At 39.7% G+C, this 25,366-nt stretch overlaps 1 protein-coding gene across 1 annotated transcript in view; it reads right to left on the bottom strand.

The window, feature by feature from the left end:
• CACNA1B (calcium voltage-gated channel subunit alpha1 B) overlaps positions 1 to 23,116 on the bottom strand; it is a 221,519-nt gene extending 198,403 nt beyond the window's left edge. Inside the window, 2 exon segments of the mRNA XM_072431529.1 lie at positions 19,919 to 20,025; positions 22,574 to 23,116. Of these exon segments, the coding sequence (XP_072287630.1) occupies positions 19,919 to 20,025; positions 22,574 to 22,832 (366 nt within the window). The 5' untranslated portion in view covers positions 22,833 to 23,116.
• Positions 23,117 to 25,366: the final 2,250 nt, after the last annotated feature.

Genomic DNA, 25,366 nt, shown 5'->3' with positions numbered 1-25,366 from the left:
CACTCTCCTCCCTGTTGGTGTTCCCCAAGGGTCAGTCCTTGGACCGGTTCTCTTTTCTCTGTACACCTCCTCTCTCGGTAGTCGCATATCCTCCTTTGGCTTACAGTTCCATCTGTATGCTGATGACACTCAAATCTATCTGTCCACCCCTGACTTGTCTCCCTCAGTCCTGGAAAAGTTCTCATGCTGCCTGTCAGCCATCTCATCATGGATGGCAAACAAATTTCTAAAACTCAACCTGGATAAAACCCAACTCATCATCTTCCCCCTCAAACATATTTTTAACTGTTAACAACACTGTTATTCGTCCCTCCCCTCAGGCACGTTGTCTTGGTGTCACCTTTGATTCAGCCCTCTCATTTACCCCCCATATTCAGAACATTTCCAGGTCCTGTCACTTTCACCTGCGCAACATCTCCAAAATCTGCCCCTACCTGTCCCCAGAGACCACCAAACTCCTTGTACATGCTCTTATCATTTCTCGTCTGGACTACTGTAACATCCTTCTCGCTGGTATTCCACTAACCAGACTCTTCCCTCTACAATCTATTATGAATGCTGCAGCCAGACTCATCCATCCTTCCCACCCCTCTCTTCTGTTGCCTCTCTTTGTAGTTCTCTCCATTGGCTTCCATTTCACCTTAGAATCAAATTCAAGCTCCTGTGCTTTGCCTTTAAATCCCTGCACAGTTCTTGTCCAACTTGCCTTTCTGACCCAATAGAAAAGTATACCCCTAGCCGCTTGCTTCACAACTCCGCTACTACTGACTTCCTCACTTGACTCCTCACAGGGCTCCAAGACTTTTGTAGAGCTGCCCCAACACTCTGGAATGGTCTTCCTCATCGTATTTGGCTTTCTCCTGCATTCTTCTCATTTAAAAAGGCACTCAAATCACATCTTTTCAAACTTGCCTACCCATCTTTTTCTGTCTTTTGAAACCATCACTACTCACCCACCATTCAATAAACCCCCTCCTATCGTGTGCTGCTTTCCCCACCTCTTAGATTGTAAGCTCTTTTGGGCAGGATCCTCTCCTCCTCCTGTGTCACTGTCTGTATCTGTCTGTCATTTGCACCTATTTAATGTACAGCACTGCAAAATATGTTGGTGCTATAAAAATGATAATGCTAATAAATACTGTTTATTATTATTATTATTATTATTATTAACCACCTGAGCGTTACACTGAGGTCTAGATTTCTGTTCCAAAAGCGTTACAGGTTTTCATGAAATTTTTTTTTAAAATGGCGGAACAGAAGATGCCGGCCGGCTTCTTACCTGGTCCCGCTGGTTCTCAGGGAAGGCACCCGACGCTGGAGAGGGAGATCGACGCTGGAGGACGACGCTGGAACACGAACACGACGCTGGATGAGCACAGCGGGACCAGGTAAGTGATGGTTTTAATATAGGGAGTAAAGTTCGGGGTTATCGAAAATAGTAACTTTTTTTAGCCTGTACCCGGGTCAGGCTTATCGGTCATGTGGTTAATGATAACAATATTAATATTAATACTATTATTATTATTATTAAAAATAATAATAATAATCAGTTAGAGAAGCGTGTGAATTGCATTGTGAGAAACTGGCAAACCCGGCTTCCCTTGAACATGCCAGGATGGAATGAGTTACGACATCCTGTCATGATGGATGAAGATTGTCTTCAGGAAGAAAAGAAGAAGGAAGATGGCAGTGCCCTGAGATGGATCTGGGATAGGTGATAAAGTTTTTTACATTTTACAACTGCTGCACCATATTCTTCTTACTGGATCACACAAAAGGATATATAGAATCTCATTCTAATGCATGTATTTGTCAAACTACAGCCCGCGGGCTGTAAATGGTTCATTCGGATTTTAAATCGGGCGCGTCGATTATTGGTACAAAATTGTCCACTGGCAAAAAATTGTGACCAACAAAACTGTTTCCACTGAAATTGAATGTAAGTTGTCTTTTACCTTTAGGTAATGGCTTTTCATGTGTTTTATATGAGTTCATACAAACACTCTCTATTTATCTGATACTGGCCAGACTTAGCTGTCATATTTTAAAACTCATTGTGCCCCCTGAGCCAAAAAGTTTGCCCACCCCTGTTCTAGTGGGTGACATGTTTTGATGCAATCTGAGAGACTAGTAATTCTTTATTCTCACCCGTGCATTTGGATTAACACTGCAATGGGCATTGTTACAGAGAACTAGGGCATTCTAGTGAAATTCAGTGTGAAAGACAATCCAATGTCCATAGTCAGTGCACCACAAAGCACAAGTGTTTTAGCTCACCACAATGTTCAGGCATGAACCACCATGTTGTGATATGCTTTGTTAGGAAAAATGGTGTATGGCTGTTAAAATCTCTGTTACAGTGTGTTGATATAAATTACATACCTTAACACAAGGGTGCCAAACCTACGGCCCGTGCGTCACATCTGGCCCTCTTCTCATTCCCTCTCTGCTCGTTGTCTTGCAGGGGATTGGGCGTTCGCATCCCCCATGTTTCTCTATGAATTGTGCTGGCAGCAGAGGGAGCTGCTCTCTGCCCACCTTGTACTCTGAGATAATCCCAGCAGCAGCATGAGTGCTGTGTCCATGCAGATGTCCTTATCCCCATGTATAAACCTATCTCCTTCACATCTCCTTCACATATCTCCTTCACTGATTGTCAAAGAAATGTGAAATTTTCAGGGTACACAGGGGACCCTGGGAGCTCCTGCAAAACCAAATTTCACCCCCCTAACATAACAAGTTGCCAGGTAGGGGGTCACAAGCATAAAATCCTAACAACAATCAGTTATATTTTCATAATAAGTGTGGCCATTTCAAAACCAGGATCCCAAAATTTAGTTTGCATGTTGGGGACTCCTGGGGGCCACTCTCATGGCAATGAACTTTAGGGTACTGCCAGTTGTCGGCGCTGTGGTGCTCCTTAAAGTTCACAAAACATCAAGGCTTCATTCCGGTTGGCGGTGAGGTTGCGGTGTGGTTACCCCTTCCTTATGCCATCGAACCCTGGCTCGGGGGAGACGCCTGGAGTCAAATCTGCAGACCCTGTGGTGCAAGGGACTGAGTGGCTGGTAGCTGTCTATTACATATAGCTGGATATTAACATTCTGTGAACCCCAATTTCACTGGAACAGAGGGATGTTGGCAACTGGAAATGTGGGAGCCAGTAGGAAATGCCTTTTGTCACTTCCCTAATCAAATGTTATAGCTATCATACTACCCTGTCACACATAGCTTTCCCCTTACTCTATATGAACCCCAATTACTCAACAAATGGGAAATGCTTACTCCCCATAAAATTTTATCACTACAGCGTCATCAAAAGATGGGAAAATATTTATGCAGAGGAACTATCATCGGTGCCGCTATATAATCTTCTTTGGATGGCCTCCTCAAAACGTCCCCTTGTGGCCGACCCTACATTATCTTATGCGTTAGGCACTTGGGATAGGCTCAAGAGCTCAGCGGGTTTGATGTCCGCTCATACACCCTTAACCAGAATTCTCAATTGCCCCTCTTTTGAACCAGCTTCAAGGCCTGTCCAATACGCTTATGATTTGTTTTCCTTTTCTGGGGTCAAGTCCTTTGCGTATTTGCGGGAACATTGGGAATTTTTAGGTATATACAAATTAGACACTATCTGACAGATCTTCTTAAGCATGCGGTTGATTCCCCACTTAAGCTAACAAGTTTTGAATCATGTTGTCTTCCAAGTTCTGGTTCTGCTGGTCTGGTGTCCCTGTTTTATGCTTCATTAATACATATGGATACTCATCGCCCTCAATATATGGTTAAGTGGGAAATGGACCTTGATGTTGCTATAGATATAGAGGATTGGCGAGAGATATGGCAGGCTATCGCCAGCTGCTCTCCAAATGTGATGGCACAGGAAAACGCATACAAAGTGCTGTTTAGGTGGTATTTAACCCCAGTAAGAATAGCCAAATTTGTCCAAGGGAGCAACCCACAATGTTTCAGAGGTTGTAGTGTTCCCGGCCCTTTCCGTCATATATGGTGGGATTGTCCGGTGGTCAAAAAACTTTGGATAAGAATCTTTAATTATATTAGATTAGTTTACACGTATCTATCCAGAGAGACCCTTGGGTGGCTCTGCTCCACAAACAGAACCTTACTTTTTCTAAGAGCAACTGTAAACTGATATCATTTATTTTCCTAGCCACACGACAGGTGATAGCAGCAGCTTGGAAGAAACCTTCCCTCAATTTTCAGCAAAATTGTCCAGATGTGATGTCCAGATTGTCGGACACAATGGTGCTGGAAAAAATGTCTGCTATTGCCAATGATTCTATGCCTAAATTCTACAAGGTTTGGACACCTTGGCTGGACCATCACGCCACTCCTGATTTAGATTGCAGGCTCTTTGCTTTATGATGAATAGTCATCCCCTTCAACTACTCTGCAGGTTTCGAGTACACTCATTTCACTTGTATTTGTTTTCTTTCTATGTTTTTGTTGCAATGTCAATTTATGTTTTTTATTTTGTCTATGTCTTTCTTTACTAAATGTAATGACAGTTTTATTTTACTACTGTCTGTTATTTGTACGTTCTGGAAAATTCTAATAAAAATTTAAAATTTAAAAAAAAAAAAGATGGGAAAAACTATACCTGGTATACCGTGCTACCCTGTCACACATATCTGGCCACATACCTTCTGTCAACCCCAATTTTTCAGGAATGAGGATATGTAGGGACCAGAAGATGTAGTATTAAGAACATGTACCCATTGGCTATCTGTCACATAAATTGCATTTCTCTGAAAGTATCCATTGCAGAAATTCTTGATTTGTCATCCCTTTCATTTGGTGCATGTATGTTACGGTAACTAAACACATTTCAATTTAATATCATTTAAATTAAAACTATTCTAGTTTTAAACATTTGTCTTTAATGTTTGTTTGCATTGTAGCCTCAAGTTTTATCCCTATGTCAACAGCAGCGCCCGATGAAAAAGTTTGGCCACCACTGCCTTAACACAACCCACCTTTTTATAAAAAAATAAAACACAATAATGCATCTGGGGTAATGCAGTTAAAGCAGATAGCAAAAATGTACAAGCAAAAAAAAAACTAACAATGTGCAAAGAAACAAGCTTTCTAAAACATTAACACACCAATCAGAATATTTCCATTTAACTTGCCATGTTCCTTTGTAAATCCAAGATAATAATTGCACTAACCTTGTCAAACAATCACTGTACCTTTTTTAAGCCATGACCAGGACCTCATAGCCTCTTTTTTTGCCAGGTCATAATATTGGTAAATTGGGTCCTGCTAATGAATGGATCTGAATTTTGGCCACAGTTCCCCCTTGAAACTATTAGCCCTGATTCACAGGACCTTAGCTGTCCCCTCCCTGTAATTGCTACAAAGTATTTTTAGAAATCTCTCATTTTCAGAGGAAGTAAAAGCATGAATGAGCCAGAATAGAGAGTGAAAAGGGGCACTGAGACATGTATGTGACACAAGGGGGAGGAGGGGGGGACTGAAACATGTATGTAACATATGAGGGAAAGGAGGGGGGTTCTGGGACAAGTCTGTGACATATGGGGAAAGGAGGGGGGCTGAGACATGTATGTGACATGGGAGAAGAGGAGGGGTGACTGAGACATGTAGTGACATATGGGGGAGAGAAGGGGGACTGGGACATGTATGTGACATGGTGGGGTAGGAGGGGTGATTGAGACATGTATGTGTCATAGGGAAAAAGAGGGGCTGAAACATGTATGTGACATATGAGGAAAAGGAGGGGTTGGCTATGATGTGTATGTGACTGAGACATGTATGTCACACTGGAGGAAAAGGAGTGGTAGATGAGACATGCTTGTGACATACAAAGAAGAAGAGGTGTGAGTGCATGCAACATGAGGTGTGAATAAAACTAACATTGATGGGAGAAGGGGTGACTGGAGGGAATGGAGGTGACTGAGGCAGGGGGTATGAGGAGAGGTTACAGAGATGTCATGTATGTGATCTGCACACTTCTTTCAGGTCAGTGACTCTGAAGCCAAAGTAATATGACAGATAAACAACTTCTGAGTCATTTGTACAAAAGCATCAGCAATGGTAGCCCTGTATTTCACTTATGATAGGCCCACTTCAGGAATAGATAAGTCTTTCTTATATGTACACAAAAGAAAATCCCCTTCAAAGGTAATGCATATATCAAACAAAGCCATATCCATAAACAAACACAGGAAAATAATAGTCCTACTTCCCATAAGTGTACTCAAGCAGGAAATTACTGGCATACCCCTTACTTATAAAAACATAATGTCAACATATACAACATACAATCAATAAAAAAAAATACACATATACATTAAAAACTATTCAATTTCTTTTCTCTGCATCTGTATGTTTGCTTTTGTTGTTCTGCTATTAAATCCCCTGAAAAGGTGGCTGCTGTCGCTGCTCCCGCTTGGGTCCACTTATGGGAAGTAGGATTATTATTTTCCTCTTTGATATATGCACCCCAAAATTCAAGCTAGTGAATCCCCATAAAGAGAATGAAATCAGCTCCAGAATCATGCTGGCTGTAGTTGCTGCCATGCTATCACAATGTATTACATTGAGCATCTTTTATTAGATGATAAACATGGAGCTGGAGGACGCATCACTTACAGCAGAGAGTACAAAGAGTTTAATACTGTCCTGCCAGAAAACATACAAGCTAAATATTCCCAAAGCAAATTACTTCAGAAATAAATCTGGAGCATTAGATGACCAGTAATGTCAATTGATTATATTAATATATTTCCGATAAGACAGGATAGAAGTTTCCAGTCCACGTCCCACTCCTGTGGGAATAATTTGCTGAATTTGCTTTTTTTGTTTTCATTTTTTTAGTTGCAGCTAAACCTTTGGGAGGATTTATGAGTACATATAATTTTGATGCTTAATGTATGCATACGTACACTGTATTCACATCTCTCATCGCTGTCGGCTTACTTCCAGGACGTGCTTATGTTGTCTAGAGATGGTGGGTCTTAAATCACAAGACCAACTGAGTAGAAATATAAATGTTTTAGCAGGTCATGTAGCTCACATATACTGTATGTATGTATGTATTTATGTATGTATGTATATTCAGATGCTTGCCTACAGTACTGCTTTAAAGTGAAATCTACACCAGCTGACAAAAGAATCTAAACCTATGCTTGTGAAGGATTCCACATTGATTGCAAGGAGGCTGCAGCAATGGGAATATCTGGGAATTTCTTCCCCATGTCACTAGCAGAACTATGTACAGAAGAAAAGTACTGAGTACCAGTACGCCATGTACAAGTTCTGTAATAGTAAAGCTGAATGTATTCAGCGTTCTGTGATTTATGCCACCGCCCAGAGCTAGTTTGTTTGGAGTCAGAATTTATCAGCTTCTGTTTGAGGAAATATTGATATCTGACATAGGAGGATCTTTAAGGAGGAACTCAAGCCAAAACTAGTCCCTATTTGTGCCCCTATCCTGGAAATTCATTCACATTTCTCCCAAACAGAAAGCCATGGGAAATCTAATATTTAAAATGTGTTGCCACAACAAGAAGGGAAGTTAAATCTCCCATGTAGAAAATCTTTTTCTGGTAACCATTGTCAAAGACAGGAGTTTCATTCATTTTTTTTCTCTTTTATCCAGTAATCTGATATATTTCAACTCCTATATACATTGTTTGTGGCCAAAAAGCTCAATTCAAATCTATATAATGCTGCCTGTCTACATCAATAAATTTATTTTAATCTAGTTAATGATCCTAGTTTTACCCCTGCTTTTTCTTTGTAATGTGCCTGAATAAACCAAATGCTAATTACAACTCCCCCCCTCCTTCTCCCCAACCCCCAGATTTCATCAGTTAGCAGATAACACAAGTTAGCAGAGGATTACAGGAGCAATCTACTATCTTCATAAATCAGCAGCCTATAGGATAGAACTGACAGGCTATTGATCCCTTAATTGATACTATAAGGGTATTTGTTGTTGTTATCTCTTCCCAGCTGTGGACATATTAAACTCAGTGACTCTTGCAGGCACATGGAACTATTCCCAATTACACAGCTTAAATCACTGCCCCCACTGGTCCATGTGCACAGTATTAATATAAGTGAAACCTAAATTGGAAAAGAAGAAAAGGACAAAGTTGTTTTTTTGGCACTGTAATTTTTGTCAAAAACATGTTTTTATTTATTTCAATAATCATAAACTTAAAAAAATCAACAGTTTGAGACAGTACATACAATTGTTATTATGATAAAATACACGTCAACTTTAGACGGTACTAACTGGACTTATTTTGCCATTAGTAATCTATTAGTTGTAGCATCGAATATGGGTGTTCTACCCGACGCGTTTCGCTCAGGAGGGCTTCCTCAGGGGATGTTGGAGAGCCAATAGCAAATAGTTCAGAATGCAGTCTCAGTGTATGCCAGTCAGAGAGAGCAAATGATGTCTGGTTTTAGAGGTTGGCTGCGGTATATACAAGACAGGTAAGGTATATTTGATTAGTGGTAAAGGTTATGTGGCAATGAGCCCACTGTGATCAGGATTGATATATAGAAGATCCTCTTTGATTCTAATAGTAAATGTGGTTCTATGTTTCAGAGTTTCTCTGATTAGACGCCTTGGTTTATACTGCCAAGTGAAGGGATTGATGACTGGTTAGGAGAAATTTTCACATTGTTGACATATTAGGCAGGATGAGGATGTGTGTATTGTTAGTAGGATTGGTAAATTGAGATAAGGGTGAAACCTGACAGCAGCCAGCCAGCACAGCCATAAGTGAAATCTCCCAGGTAAATGCCTGAAGGTTGACTAATGACAACATATATTCAATATTCTAAAGTAAATGGAAAGAGTCTGGGGCCCTAAATGTCTAAGATTCTTTTGTTGAAGCAGAACTAAATTCTATCTGCTCAACAATCTGGGCCAATAAACATCCACTGTATGGGCAAAAAACAAAACAAAACAGTATGAGCAGTAAAAAGATAAATAAAAAGATGTTACCTAAAAGTAGAATATTGTCATCTGTCCCCTTCCTAATCTCTGGGTACTGCAGAAGTTAGAGAAGATGAAGTGGTTGATGCCACACAGCGGAGAGTGTTCCCACCCCTTACAACCATCAGTCAATAAGAATGCTCCTAACAACAAGGCTCAATAGTTGTTAGGTTACATAGTGAGAAACAATACCCTTGGCTGATGGATTTCAGGTCCATGAACACGTCCTTGTGTCACGTCCTGCTGTGAGCCAGCCACTTGGTGTACTGCAAACTAAAACACAAGGGAAGGAAACATTTCCAGCTCTAGAAATGGTGGCACATTCAAGATGTCATTGAACTGCATGGAAGTGTAAATGTATTATATATATATATATATATATATATATATATATATATATATATCTTGTGCAATGTATTAGCATTGCTTTCAGAAATTATTTTATAAGTTTTAGGTTTTTAGTTGCACTTTAACTAGTATTTGTCATGTGCTAATACTATTTGATGTGCAGTGCTGCGTAATATGTTGGCCCTATATAAATACTGTTTTTTATTATTATTAATGATAATAATAATAATATTAATAATAAAGACAATAATTTATTTAATGAGACCATATATTTATAAGGAAGCAGCCAACACAATCACTTGAGAACAATGACATAAGAAAGAAACATATCCCTTCATTGGAGACCAGTAACAAACATCACTGACTCTTCAAATTCATAAAAACAGAGTCTATGCAATCATTGGAGCATGATGACATTATCAGAATATGGTAAATTCATGAAAGTATAGCCTATCCATTTACAAAAATCTTCATCACCAAAACACTGCAAAGATGACAACACCTAGCCTTTACAATTACAAAAGACAAGTGACTTGCATAAGCCAAATAGTGTATCTATTCACATGAACGACATCACTGACACCTCATTTTCATAAGTATGCAGTCTATCCATTTACAAATATCCAGTGACATCACTGACACATCATATATATAGAAATGCAGCCTATCTTCTTACTAGAGACCAGTGACATCATAGAGACCAGTGATGTCACTGGGATGCTTCATATTCATAGGAATGTAGCCTGTCTATGGCAGTCAATTATTATGAGAACCACCTGCTACTGACTCACAGTGCACTGCCTACTGTGCCCGCAGGGAAAGAGTTAATGCAATTTGCAGTTCTGTTGAAGAAAAAAAACCTCTGAAAAAGGTTCAGGCATGATGGGAAAAGCTGCTTTGTTCTAGGAGGAACTTTATATTAGAAGGTAATTTGTGACTGTTTTAAGTGTCTGTGGCAAGGATGAAACCCACAAGCTATTAGCGGGGAAAAAAAAAGAGAGAGATAGAAAGAAGAGATGGCTTTTATGTTTGGAATGAGACCTCACGTGTTCCAAGAAATAGCTGCAAAAGTAGGGGTAATTTCCTACAATATTCAATACTGTAAAAAATTTACAAAAAACTTACATTAAAAATAAAAAAATTTTACAGATTGCTTTAGCGGTATATGTGATAATCTTAATTTCAATAATCCTATCAATAAGTGTTAATGTTTTGAAACCCCTATTCATATGTATAAGCTAAAATTATCAATACGTAAGAGGGACCATATTATACTTGTAGTCTCTACATCCTGCCTAGCTATTCAGCACAGTGACTGTGCTTTACTTTTACCCTTTCAGTGCAAGGCTATTAGTCAGATGGGATCTAACTGCACACACCAAAGCAAATTAGCTGCTTTTAGCAGAGGCAAACTGGTTCACTTATTTCAGCTACACATTGGGCCTGATTTATTAAAGCTCTCCATGGGTGGAGAGGATACATTTTCATCAGAGAACCTAGATGATCCAGCAAACCTGAAATGGATCTGGTCCTGGACTGAAAACATTTGCTAACAAAAAGCAAAAACATTTTAAGAAATCTATTCTATTAAGAAATCTATAGTAGCAGTGAATTTGTTGACATCAGGTCATCAGGTGTTACTTTAGAACAACCTTTCTTAACCTTTAAACCCCTGAGGAATCCCAATTTTCAGGTCTCGAGGAGCCCCTGCTAAAACCAATTTATTAGCAGTCAGTGGGAAAAAAAGCCTCCTAATTTGGTGGCTAGTGGAAAGATTGTCCCCCTTACAATGGTGGTTACATCATTAGAGTCATGCAGCTGGCTCTACCAAGTGGTGTTGGCCCCAGAACTATGCAGGAATCATCAAATGGGAGGTCAATCAACCACAGTTCAATGAATCCGTAGCAAGCTCTGGAGGAACCCTGGTTGAGAATGCCAGCTTTAGAGATTAGATGACTGGCAATCCGCTATTTGCCTACTAACTGCTGATTAAAGATTACTCCAGAACACCTTCAGCTATAGAGGTCAGTAAGAACTTGTTTTATTTACTGCTTGTTAATAATATGTAAATATCTGAATGTCCATAGCCTAGACACGCTTTTACTTTAATAGCTACTGTAAAAGTGTTCCTTAAAAAGAGAAAAATTCCCCCATCACGTGACCTTGGTTTTAAGTGAGTAAAAAGGGCATTGAGATGTTTTTTCCCCCAACGAGTGGTTACAGAATAGTGGGTGGAGAAGTGTGTTTTCACCCATTGATATCCTTCAAATAACAAAATATCAAAGTTTCTACATTCGCCTAACTGCAAGCAGCCAAATGCACAGCAGAATACATACAGTGCTGCTATTTTATTTGCCAAAGGTTCCGTGATTCTGTTATGCAGTGATCCAGGTACCTAGTCAGAAGACAGCTAGATTCATGAACTCCACCACAGCAAAAGGACAGCTTGGTCAGGCAGCAGCCAGACTGTTAATTAAACAATGAATGAGCAGCAGCACACTCTGTTTTCCTCTCTTTGGAGCTTGGTGATGGTTCGGGATTGATGCAACATGTTAATGGGGCCATTTACTTCAATTCAATGAATGTTCAGTGAGTGCAGGTAATTGCTTATGCCTTCCATGGTTCTTTATATTTAAACAGAGTTCTTCTTTAATTAAATATATGTAATTACCAGTTTTTTTACAGATACGTTTGTGTGGGTTCATGTAGCATTTTCATGTAAACTTGTCATAGTCCATTAAACACAGGGACTGCATCTGATTACATCTGACCCTTACATTGTCCTTACTATTCAAACAGTGTAAGGGTTAATGAGCAAGCAGCACGGGACACAAGCAACTAAATTATTCAGTGTCCATGGAGCAAATCATTCACATGCTAGAGCTGTGTTTCTCAGCCAGGGTTCCGTGGAACCCTAAAGCTCCTCCAGAGGTGGCTAGGGGTTCTTTGAGCAATAAGCAATATGTGCCTTTCAGGTCAGATTAAGTGACACCAATGATCTTTTTGATTATCAGTGAAGGTGACATTTTTACCACTGGCCAGCAGTGTAAGAGAAATTCTTCCTACTGACCACTACACTAATGTACTATGGTTTATTATAGTAGGGGTCCCCTATGGTAAAAAGATTGAGAAACACTGTGCTAGAAAGTGGCATTAATAGGCTTACGCGAGCACCAAAAGTGCATGTCATTACTCACTGTCTAATGTCTTTATACTGCAAAGACATTTTTAATCCTGGTTTACAAATAATAATGTGAGCAGCATCTGGTTTAGCAAGCACTGATTAGGCATTAGTCCTGCAGTCTAAAACACATGCTAAAAGCTGGCTGACGCCTTTCATTATTGCCTTTCAAATGCTTGTTGAATCAGCAGCCAATGTCACCTGCACTCAGAACTCTCAAACTGGAGATGAAGGATGTTTGGAAGACTTCACAAAAGCTGCTTGACATTTTCTTAGTAATTGCAGAGTGCTGCAAGATTCCTTTTTGGGGGGTATTAATTGCATTTTGCCAGGCAAAATGTGTATAATTTAAAGCAAACTTAGGCCCTTCACCACTAACTGCATTCATAAACTTCTACATAAACATCCTGTCAACTGGGTGCAAGTTGCCATGAAGTTGTGACACATGATTCCCTAACCCCATGGCCAACATTGACCTAGCCCCATTAAGCCTCATGGCTTAAACAAGAAACAGGCTTTCAAAAAGGGAGGGTCTACATGCCTGGGATATATGATAATGCCATCTTGGAAAGGTGTTTCTCTGATGTCGGCAGTCAGGATGCTGTTAATGTAGTTTGAAATTGGCACATGTGAGTGATGCCACTGGCAAAATAACCACAATATCTTTAAAAGACACAGGCACAATACATAGGCACAATATACAGTATGTATGTATTTTGTTTTAATTATTGTGGAAAGTAATATTGTTGCTTTAAATCCACTTAAAAACAAATTTAAATTTTGCATTATAAGGATCAATTCGTCTAAAACCAATATTTCTGTATTTGGTGGATGCTTAGCTGGAGCCCTAAACCCCCTGACAGGTCCAAAAAATGCAAAATTACTACAATATGGAACCATCAAACAATCTTAATTTAAACACAAACCTGCCTAACCTATTTCCTATTACACTTTACTTTGCCTGGCAAATTACCATCTGATTGTACAATCTCTATTATTCCTATTACATACAATGTTACAATCTAAAATTCATGTTTTCAGGTTAATTCTTTTTTTATCACTGACTGTAATAGACATGGTTAAACAATATACAAATGTCATATTAAATGGAGTATCAGTTTGATAAAAAATGATGTTTTATTATATTCAGTTTTAATGTGTGATTGTGATTTTAATGTGCAGGTGTCAAATCTTACTTCTAAAGAGCAACTATAATTTTACAGCAGAATTTCATTTAAAAAAATCATAGTGCATGCTGGTGCCCTAAAGGCCACAGTACTTGAAACTTCTGCCTAATTTGCATTAAAACCTACCTGCTTTCTCCCCACCACCACCACCAACAACAATTACCCTTCCAGAGTTCCGCAGGGATGAGATATTTGTGGCCAGACTAGTGCAGGCATTTTCTATGCAGATATTCTGTGCTAAAAGATGGGTCAAGAGTCAGGAGCCTATCACAATCTCACTCTCCTGCCCTCTCAGCGCCCGCAGAAGCATGGCACAGCATGGGCTCAAGTGCTAATCCAATTATGGGTGAATCACTTTCCCCATAACAAGCCCAGGCTTTGGGTTTTCTCCTTGTGCCTGTCTTTGAGACCATTGCAAAGATTGTTCTTTGCAATTGTACTGCTGACACAGAAGGGTTTATCTTTTTGCTTTTTTTATTTTTTTGTGTCGTAATTGTCGTAAACTTGAAAATAGATGGCGGTACATTATTAACAATTACAGTCCCAACTGTTTAAAGGAACAGTTGAGTATATTTATTCATTATTATACAATAATGAAACTCTGTTATTGCATTCTCTTAAAATGATTTTATGATGTGAACTTCTCATTTGTAGTTATTCTAACTAGGCATAAATATTTATTTTTATATTGAAGGTTCTAATGGATAACTGTATAATGAGCAGAACAGCCTGAAAACCTGATCAGTGACTGCTGGCATGACATGAAACAAGCCTGAAAATGAGCTGGTTTACTAAAGAAGCTGAGAATCCTCACCCAAAAAATTGTGTGAAAAATCCTCACCCAAAAAATTGATATTTCAGTTATCCAATCACATGAAAAGAAAACTCCTGTTGACTTGGAATACCCAAAAATCTTCAGATGAAAGAAGTAAACTTGAATCATTTTTTTTGGCAAATTAGCCCAAGCATATCCCTTGAATTGAAATATGATGGCTGTTCTCGGTAAAAAAGTGGATCTAATAGCATTTTTTTATTCATCAAGTAAGACAAGATGAAAGGGGAAGAAAAAACGTTATTTATCTATTTATTTTGTTAGACGTTATGACCATACATAATACATTACAATTATGCAACAAATCAATAACTTGATGTTATTTTTTGGTATTGTTTCTGATACAGTACAATTTGTTTGCCTAAATGTATACCTGTTATGCATAAATAATTATAATATTATGTTACTATGTCTACTACAATACAGCTAGTGAGAGTCTCTGTATTCCCTGAAGAAGCTAATAAGCAAAACACGTCGGGATGGAGGCAAACTGTCATTCTACTGAAACTTACACCAATTGACATGTAAATTGGGTCTCATGATATGTGGCAATAAGCCCATAAACCTTTTGTTATTATTGTTTTTGCTTTTGTTATTTGCTTTATGATATGATACTGAATGTTAATGTTTTTGTGTATATGTTACCTATAATAAAATAGATTGTTTTATCCGTATTAACATGCCACACAAAGCCTTCTTTTCCAACCCATTTCATCGTTTAAGATATTAGGTTTGGCAATTTAATATTTAAGCACAACAAGTCTGGCTCCCCTTTTGGATAACTTTCTGTTCTTAACTATTCATTGAGTAAGAGACAAACCTAAAGAACAAAAATGTAATATGTTGCAGCATACCAATGCACCTCTACCAGTGAACACCATTGAACTTCCCCCCAGGTTTGACCTTAGACTGTGCTAATGACATATGGCTAGACATCTCTCTACCAACCACCAATAGAGGATGGGCCCTTCTCTACTGATTTCCAATGTTAAATATTACCTTTCCCACAACCTCCGATGTAAGATATTATTGTGACCACGGACCACTGACATAGAATGGCATTTCTCCCGCTGACTGTGTGAGGGACCTTTCTACACTGACCACCAATGGAAGGGAGCACCTCTCCCACTGACCACCAATGTGTAAGTAGCGCCACAAATTCCAACTAACACTGTGAAGGGGTCCCTTTCCCATTGACTATTAAAAGTTGAGAAAGTTTGTTCTATACTGTAGGCAGTCTGCATGTTTCACATCAGTAACCAAGGTACATGAAACATTACCCCTGCTTCCCATGTCTGCTTCTCATTCTTTAAATCAGGATACATTTGCAAAGTCCTTCCCTTTGGCAATTAACATTGTTGCAGAGCAAGGCCTTGGTCCTATCCCAGTACTGCCAAGAGATATAGCATTACATATACATATTTACATGAAGTATGAAAAATAATGCCTGTATGAATTTTACTGTGGCAATGTGTGTTTTGAGAGTATAAAGAACTGAAGCCATAAAGTATACTTGTAAAATGTACAGTAAAATGTGAATGTAGAAGCTTGATAAACTCCTTTTAAGACTGCCTCTACACGGATGTAAAAGGCAGTGTCGTTTATGTCATGAAATTGGCCCAGGTTACAGGAAGATAGAAAGTTTTGACTATTTCATCCAAAACAACTACTGAGTAGTAAATAGTGAACTAGTGAACTGGTGAACACCTACTGAAGGTATCTAGGTGAGTGAATTATGTGCATCGATTAAATATTAAATATGATGTTTGGCTCAATTTTGTTTTTTAGGCTTATAGGCAAAGCTGTGAAACAAATTTTATTAACTTCATTCTTGAGGTTAATAAAATATGACGTTAACTGCTTTACATGTGCACGTTAACCTTGAAATTATATTATATATCAAATATTATATAAAAGTGTTATCACTGAACTCAATCTAACGTGAACTTTGCAGGAATCTTCAAAAGATACAGCAGGATCAACTTTTCTTAATGCAATATAAATGTGCAAATGTGAAAAGTACCTAAAGGAAAAACCTAAAGTCAATCCATAGATAAAAACATTTTTTTTTTTGTATTCGAGTAGGAAAAGGTAATTTAGTTCCCTTTGGGAGAATTCCGTCTGCTAATTTCCTGTTAAGTGTCTAGAACAGGAAGTGAATAAACAATTCTCAATCGCACACAGAAAACAAGAAAAAAAAACCTGGCTGTGGTTTAAACCCTTTCATACTATACTAAAACAAACAAAACAAAGGGAAGTCTACTGATGACCTAAAGGGTTCATTTCAGGCCACTTCGTCTGCCATAAGCCTTAGTATGTAATACAAGTTTTACAGTGACATTTTACAAAAGCCAATAAAATCAGCAATGAAATACGAAGCACTCCATTGTTTCTTTATAAAAGCATCCAATGCCGTCAAACACTGAAACAAGAAGCAATTTTAGCAAACAAGCCAAAGGCTGACAGCTCAGCCTACATATGAAACATGTATAGGAACTAACTGCTGTATGTGCTACAAAGGACAATTTGTATTATAAGCTTCCAAACCTTGCCAAAAGAGTTCTAAAGTAATACACGGTCACCTGCTCAGGCACACAGGATGATAACACTTTCCAGAATCTGCAATTCTGCAACATCTGTCCTGCTGGCTTACTGTTTGCTCTAAATAATACCAGTAACCTAACCACACCGATGAGACCCAACCTGAGCCCCTCCCCTCCTCTAAGCCCCACCTCCTTCTATAGTCTATTAGCTTACAGAACCTCCACTTCACCTGCAAGCCTCATTGGAACGTTCTGATAGTATGGGACATAAGTCAATAAAGATAGAATTCAGGTAATTACATTGGCTATACTAACATTTTCTTAAATGCTAACTCTAGCCTCCAAAATTTTTTATAGCATTGGAAAAGTCAACATTTGTGCCAGGACATTATTTTTGTCCCTGACCCCCATTAGAGAGATTTGCCCTCTTCTCCTTTGACACCCATACCGGAAATGGAGTATGTGATAAGTCACTAGGTCAGCAAGACACTGAGAAAGCAGTGAAGAACAGTTAGAAGTTCTAACCCATGCCCCACTTTACCAGAAATGTGTGTTAGTTTGTATCTGTGATCCTTTTGGAGTGATTTCCCGTCAATTCCTGATTATGGGGGAATTCCTACTGAGGACAAAAGATGCAATGAAACACCAACAAAGGTTCTTACATTTCCTTGCTCTTTTTAAAATAAACCTTTGGGTTGGAGTTTTGCTTTATTATGATAAGAGAAATACATTTGAGACCTCATTCCAGTGCTGGTTGCCTGGTGGTTACACCAAGCTTCTGATTCAACAAGACAAGAATAAGTATTACAGTAATGAATGTACAGAAAAAGATACAAGCTTTTAACAAGTGTGATGAGGCTATGCTGACATTTGCAGCTCAATTTTTTTTAACATTAACATAATAAATAATTCAAGCTCAAGGTGACAACAATCATCCAAAAATGACCCTCAACAACAGAAATATCAGAATTGCTAATTTGTTTTCAGAGCTGTCATCCTCATCCTTGCTTCAATACTAGTGATTCAGTGACCTGACGCAAGTATGCCAGCCAGGTCCCTCAACTATGAATTGCCCTGATGCCTGCGCAAACAAGTTAGATCCCACATTGCTTTCTTTATAGGTTTAAATGCACCCTATACCACACCAAGAAAGGTCCTGGCTAGCGATGACAACTAGCTTTCCAAAAGGGACAGTATCAAAGAAAACAGTACATAAAAAAAAACAAAAAAATCTTTTTGCAAATGCTAGTCTTTGGCTATACTGCTAAAGTCACTGATCCGGAATCACGCCTGTCAGATCTCCAGGATCTACATACTGGGTACAGGTTAGTGAATCAGAAAGTATTAGAGCTGAAGGATTGATTTGCCAGCCAGGCAACTAGCATTCATTGCAAAAAGAAACAGCGCTTGGGGCCCTTGGATCTCTCATTTGGAGACAATTGATCTGATTTATTAAAGCTCTCCAAAACTGGGGAAGATAGACTATCATGGTTGAATATCATTGGCTTACAATAGTGGAATCTCTAAATGAATAATATCCAGCTGAAAATATCCATATTTGCTTTGAATACTTATTCAACCTAAAATGTTTGCATCAAATTTTACATAGAGAACAAATCATGATCAGATTTTCAACAAGCTTCAAGTTATAAAAAGGCTTGATGATATAATTTTACCTTCTAGCACAAGTGACATTTTAAGGCAGATATATATGCAGCTTTTACTTTGTGTTAAAAATATATGCAGCTTTTACTTGTAGGATTTCTTGCCTCCTTTGTTATGTTGATGCCTAAAATGGTTATGGAGGTATTCACTGGAAGGAAATCTCTAGCTCTTGTCTGTAGCCATTATACCTGACTACTGATCTCTACATTCTATGCAATCTATCTAGCAAAATTCTGCTGGACACAGGGACACCTAAAGACATTGTTCCACCCTAAAGCTGTGTACACACTTCCAATTTTTGTCTTTGGAAAGGATCTTTCACGATCCTTTCCAACGACAAGGGAGTGCACGATGCATGAACGGTGCTGTACATACAGCACCGTTCATGCTCTATGGAGAGGGGAGGGGGAGAGCGACGGAGCGGCACCCTGCTGCGTGCTCTCCTCCTTCCCTTTCATTAGGATCGGCTGTCGTCCATCGTCCGTGGATCCGGCAGGTCGGTCGTCCGGACGATGGACGACACCGACTGTACACACGGCAGATTTTCGCCCGATAATTGGCCGATGCCGATTATCGGGCGATAAAAATCTGACGTGTGTACGTAGCTTAAGAGAACATGATTGATCATTTTACTGCCCTGGATTACAAAGAGACATCTGTTAGAAAAAATCAGGCTTTCAGATTGAATTCTATTAAACTGTACCTAAACCCAAGAGTGAACATGTAATATATGGTGTTGGCTACAAATGTTTTCCTTTTTGTTTTACTTGGTTTTAATTACTGACGCTCCCAATAAGACCTTTCTTGTCCCAGGGTGACAACACAACTCACTGTGTGGTATATCTATGGAGAAGCAGCACTGTCTCACTAATACAACAAACACCTCCCCCCTCCTTTCTTTAACATATAGCTTTTGTAGTCCCCAGAGATAGCTGAGAAAAATGTGACTAATAGGAATTTAGCAAATAGCAAAGCTAACAATACTTCAGGCAGGAACAGCAGGTATTTTTATCGGACAACACAATACATCTATTAGGATATTTACCAGATTAAAAGGATGTAACTAGTTCATTGTAATAATGTGCATAACCCATATATTGATATTCTGTTTTTTTTAGCAAGCAAAGATGATTTTTCCAAAGCCAAAGCAATGTCACTTACCAGTCTCTCTGACATGTCTGTCTTGTCCTGTTCTGGTAAGTGCTGCTCCAAAGCCAATACAATGCAGTTGGCAATAATAGTGGCTAAAATCATATATTCAAATGGAGTAAGCATTGTTAAGGAAATCAACAATATGGATAAAAATGTTCAAGTCTATAAAAATACACATCATGCATTGTATACTTGTGAACCGTACACCACCTGCAGTCATAGTATACTAAATATGATGTTTGGCTCAATTTTGTTTTCTTAAGCTTATAGGCAAAGCTGTGAAACATATTTTATTAACCTCATTCTTGATTTTTAAGTATTATTTTCAAGGATGTTTTTTTAATTAAACAACAACATTACAACATGTTGCTGCATTTTAGTTAAATATTTGTTTCCCCACAATAGATAAGGAAGCATTTTTGTGATCTGCTTGGACTTTACCCTCTTGGTCACAAAATACAAGTTACTTAGCAACAGACAACTATGTCAGCCGTCACCATGACCCTGACTCCGCATTTTATTAATAAAATACATCCCTAATTATCTATTTGTGGAAAAACAACTTCTTAATTCTTATTAGTTTACAAATGTAAAGCAGAATCTAATATTTGTAAGATTTAACTGGTGAGTATAATTGTATTTCTTATGGCCAGGACACCTTTAACTACAATCTATGTGTATGTTAATGTTTGAATAAGATATAAATCCCATTTTGGGACTTGGGGGTCAAAATCAGATATACAACGTATTGATATTACTTACATCCAGGTAAAAGAGCAGTGGGGGTTCTGACCAGGTTGTTTATTTTTTTCTCATTATTTGAATCAAAATGTAATTACTTGAATCAAAATGTAATGTGTAAGACACAGGAGTTAATGGCAATCAATTTTGAAAGATTTGGTTGCTATGGGTTGCTGGACTTTGCACATGGCAGGAGAAGATGGGAAGTCCATAGCAGACTCTGGGTTTGTGTTGTACATATAAGCACTGTATATAGCTATGTTGGAGGTAAGTTTGATATAGGAGGTGAGGGTTTATTTCTATGTTGGAATATTAGTGAAATGTTTCAACCTACTATAAAAGCGTGTATCTTTTTAGTGCTTGCTGTCATCTGTCTATTAGCACCGTAAGTACACCAGAAGAAGCTTGATCACCTTGATAAAATATCATCCAACATGGAACAGGTGTAGCAGCTGATAATGGCCATGGACACCTTACATGATGATCTTCCATGGCTGTATGGTGTTTGGATTGCACAGTGTAGTGTACAGAGCGAGCAGAAGATGACAAGAGGCAGTGATACACTGTCAGATATTCAGCTGCTTGCACAGAAAGATCAGTGCAGCGCCACAGACACAGTGCATTCACACCCAACACCCCACCCCCAACACACACTCATAGTGGCACAGGGACACATACACCAATGCACACCAATCATTCCTATTACATACTAAATGTTATAACAACCGCAAATATACACATTAAATCACATACAATACCTGTACTCTCCAGCAAATGTACTTACACACAAGTCATAAATAAAGAGGCCTACATACATGTTATAAAGTAATTTGTAACACACATATACAATTATATATTAAATATGTATTACATGATCAATTGCAATTATTCCTACGTACCACACAAAAACACAATAATATACACAAAAATATACCTCCACAAATGCAATTATTTTGAAATGTATAATATACATGGCCAGTTTTATATTATACATTGACACACATGTAGACACAAGTACACAAATCACACTGAATCATATAAATCTCACACATTCACATAGGGGAATACAAACACAACTGCACATACAATAAAAAAGGAATTCACATTTGTTTTGAAATAAATCCATTCACACTGGATATATCATTTATCAAACACACACACACACACACACACACACACACACACACACAGTGAATCGTTGTCGCCCAGTGTCTGGCCTGTGGGTAAGGTATACATTGCGGTGTAATAGAAGTCCCCCAGTCAGTGACTGAAGACTACAGATCCCCTAGCACTCCTCCCATGGGCTTTCCAGGCTACCAGTAGCCATGGTACACACCTAACAGCCCCAGCATATGCTGCTTCCTCCATGGCTGGTGCAGCACAGCCCTGGGATGGTGACATACAGGGGTTGCTAGGATTCTTCCAGCAGGCCCTGACGCCTCACACACACCAATCAATAGGTGTGGGCTTTCATACTAAGCAAAGCTGAGTGGGGGCAATTCCCAACTCAACACACCCAAAGACTGGAGCCCAGGAAGTATCCGGCCATTATTATGCACTATTCACCCTCCCACCAACCAACCTACCAGCTGAGCTACCCACCCAAATATATGCCTGGGAAACCTCTCTGTGACATATTACACCATGCTGGCACTGCCCAAGATGGGGGGGGGGGGGGGGCAGAATTGTACACCAGAATACTGACCACTGGGTCATTTAACCCTTTGTCTTCTATGCCATGAAAACAGGGAGATAGAGGGGGCCCCTAATGACAAGCAGACATGAATGATGGATGACAATTGATGAGGTAGCTACATGGTGACTAATAAGACAGGCAGGTATGTTAGTAGATACATGTATAATATATACCCCATCTTCCCCATTGCCCCTGCCCTCCCCCAGCACCCCCTGAGGAAGGATATGGCCACTCGGTGATCCTCTTGGCATACTTGCGGATGACATTGTCCTCACTGAAGATGAACAGCGATCTGTTGACGGTGAAGCAGTTCTGTTTGACGGGGATGGGGTTGTACAGTGCCATGGTCCTCGCCCGCTGTGCCATGGACTGCTTGTACATCCTTTGCCCGGGTTGGGGGCCACCTTGCCGGCTGCTCCCTCGCCCGGATCCCCCCGGCACCCCAGTTCCATAGCGGGTGGGCAGGTCGTCTCCAAACCGTGCCATTCTACAAATCGACAGAGGCAAGCGTTAGAATCCAAATCGGCAGCCAAGGTTGGGGGGTGTAGACTCATCCCCATACACAGCCCCTATGCTCACACTTTTCTGGCTCTCATGAAAGGCAATCAGTGCTGAGAGACAAGCTCCCCACTGAACACAGCCCAGCTGGAACCTCCGGGCAATCCTCTCGTCCTCAATCAATGGGCCAACCAAGGTGTATCTGGGTGCCCGGACTGACGCCTTCTGCTCCAGTGGGGATTGCAGGCAGCGCAGAGAGAAGCAGCTCTGCACCGACTTACCAAAGACAGTGAAGCACTTTGAGATTCTCAGCCCCTATAAGAGGCGAGGCATGTGACATCCAACAGCCAATCAGCCGGGGACTCCACCTAGCCCAACAACCCCTGAAATAAGCAAAAATATCCGTAGGCACTCTGCAGCCCCCCCCCCCCCCCCCCATATGAAGGAAAAATATAATGTAATAGGGGATTTGTGTACTTCATTGCTGGGGGTGGCAAGAAAACCAAGGCGGAACAGCAAGGGTTAACTGCATCCCCCTTCCTCCTTTTCATGCCTGTAGACACGGAAATCTCAAGCATTGGGGCTGCTGGTGGTAAAGACAGCTAATTTACATTATTCAGGCATAGCCTTGTGCCATGCTGGGTGTAGGGGCACTGGGGGCCCATGTGGGGCCACAGTGGGGACAGGCAAGGAGCAGCCTAGGGTGGAGCCGTGGATGGGAGCTGTCCAGCGATCCAGAGTTCCTGAAACGCAGCGACACGCCAATCCCCCCGGCGCTCATCCTAGGCGCTCATACCCCACCCAGAACAGTCTGATGCCCACCTCGATCCGGGCGGGAGGCACAAAGCACACGCACGAGCGGGGAGCTGCATGGTAATGGGCTTCTTTTGCTACACAATCCGACATAATGAGCCGGCGATGTGTATATAGGAGAACAGGGCACTGTGCCAATCCTGAATGACAGGTGCCAAGGGAGCCACAGGTACCATCTGACCGAGGCTGGCTGCAGTCAGTGTGGCACTAATGGGCCATAGCCTAGGTGTGCCCCAATTAGCGGGGTGCCAAAACCAAAATCCCCTTCCAACCCTCTGTCTCCCTCTTCTCTTCTTCCTATATTCCTCTTTTTTAAATGGTACTTCTCATTTATTTTACTTCTCTCCCACTCCCTTTATTTTTTTGCTTTTCTCTTTGTAGCTGTCTTTTAAATTATCTCTCTTTTCTTTCCTGTTAAAGAAAAGCATATGAATTTTCGTTTCAACTTCTATTCAACTGTAATAAAGAGAAATTGTAATAAATTGGGTCAAATCCTATGTTTTATCCATACATTTCTAAATATGGTATCAAACAGTACCTAATGGATAAACTTCTCATCTTCACAACATACAGTAGTTGTTCAGTAGTTCCTGATGAGGACTCCTTGAGATAACACAGGAAGTATAAATAAAACAGAATCTTTGAATTTCTGGCATATTTGCTTTTTATTTTTTTATTTTTTTTTTTACACCTATATGAACAAACATACCAGAATGTTCCCATGGGTATTTTTAACAGACCAAAAGAGAAAAAAATAGAAAATTAGGTTTTGTTTATGGCTTGCATATATTTTGAGCTATTGCGCTCTGCAAAACCAGTTGCCAGTCTCCTGAATGATACCTCTGTGAGTTTTTTACTAAAGGGACAAAAAAAAGACCTTGATAAAAGTAGTCTACTGCTAGGTTCAGATGGACAGCTGACTATTCCTATGTGCTTAGTTTTAATCAGCATGTGCTCGAGAGCAGTGAGGAGGTAATAAGGAGCATTCATGCATGCTTTCTCAACACTTTAGTAAGCGGGTGCAGTTCTAGATCCTTGTACTGCAAAGGATCATGGGTTATTTGCTTCCAAATGCTTGCTAATGCAGTTAGAAAGTGTTAACATCTAATGTATAGCTGTGCTTCATGGGGAGACCGATCTGAGACGCCACATGAAACTTCTAAAAAAAAACTCCACTGACTTCAAACGCCTGCACAAAAGAGGGAGAGGTTGGAGCATGACTGTGGTAAATCGCAGCAGTACCACTATAAAAATAAATAGCCGTCTGAACATAGCATAAAGTTCCACCTGCTACATTATAAAGGCAATAAATAACATTGATATCAAAGATTTTATATTTGCATAACAAAACATACAAAAGGAATATAAATACAAAACCATTGTGCTTTCCTATCAGTAGTGCACATCAGATACTCCAAGCACCCACCAAGGTCACACAGAGGATCTCATTATCAAAGGTCGCACAACTTTTTTTGATATAGCTGTAGACTTTGGTTTGTGATGTCACAATAGTGGGCCTCCACCTATCTCTCTGGATAGGTATAGATACACACAGATGGATACGGCTACATTGTCATTAATTTCTAATCCTTTATGGCAAATTTCAGGCTCCCAGAGGGAGAAGAACCCAAACTACTTCCTGAAGGCTTTGATATTTACCTTGCATACACTTAAGAAAATCCTATTGAAAATTTACAGAGTCTTCATTG

Source organism: Pyxicephalus adspersus, chromosome Z, assembly GCF_032062135.1.
Source record: "Pyxicephalus adspersus chromosome Z, UCB_Pads_2.0, whole genome shotgun sequence".
Taxonomy (NCBI): domain Eukaryota; kingdom Metazoa; phylum Chordata; class Amphibia; order Anura; family Pyxicephalidae; genus Pyxicephalus; species Pyxicephalus adspersus.
Note: the sequence above shows the minus strand (reverse complement) of the source record. Positions and strands in the feature narration are given on the sequence as shown.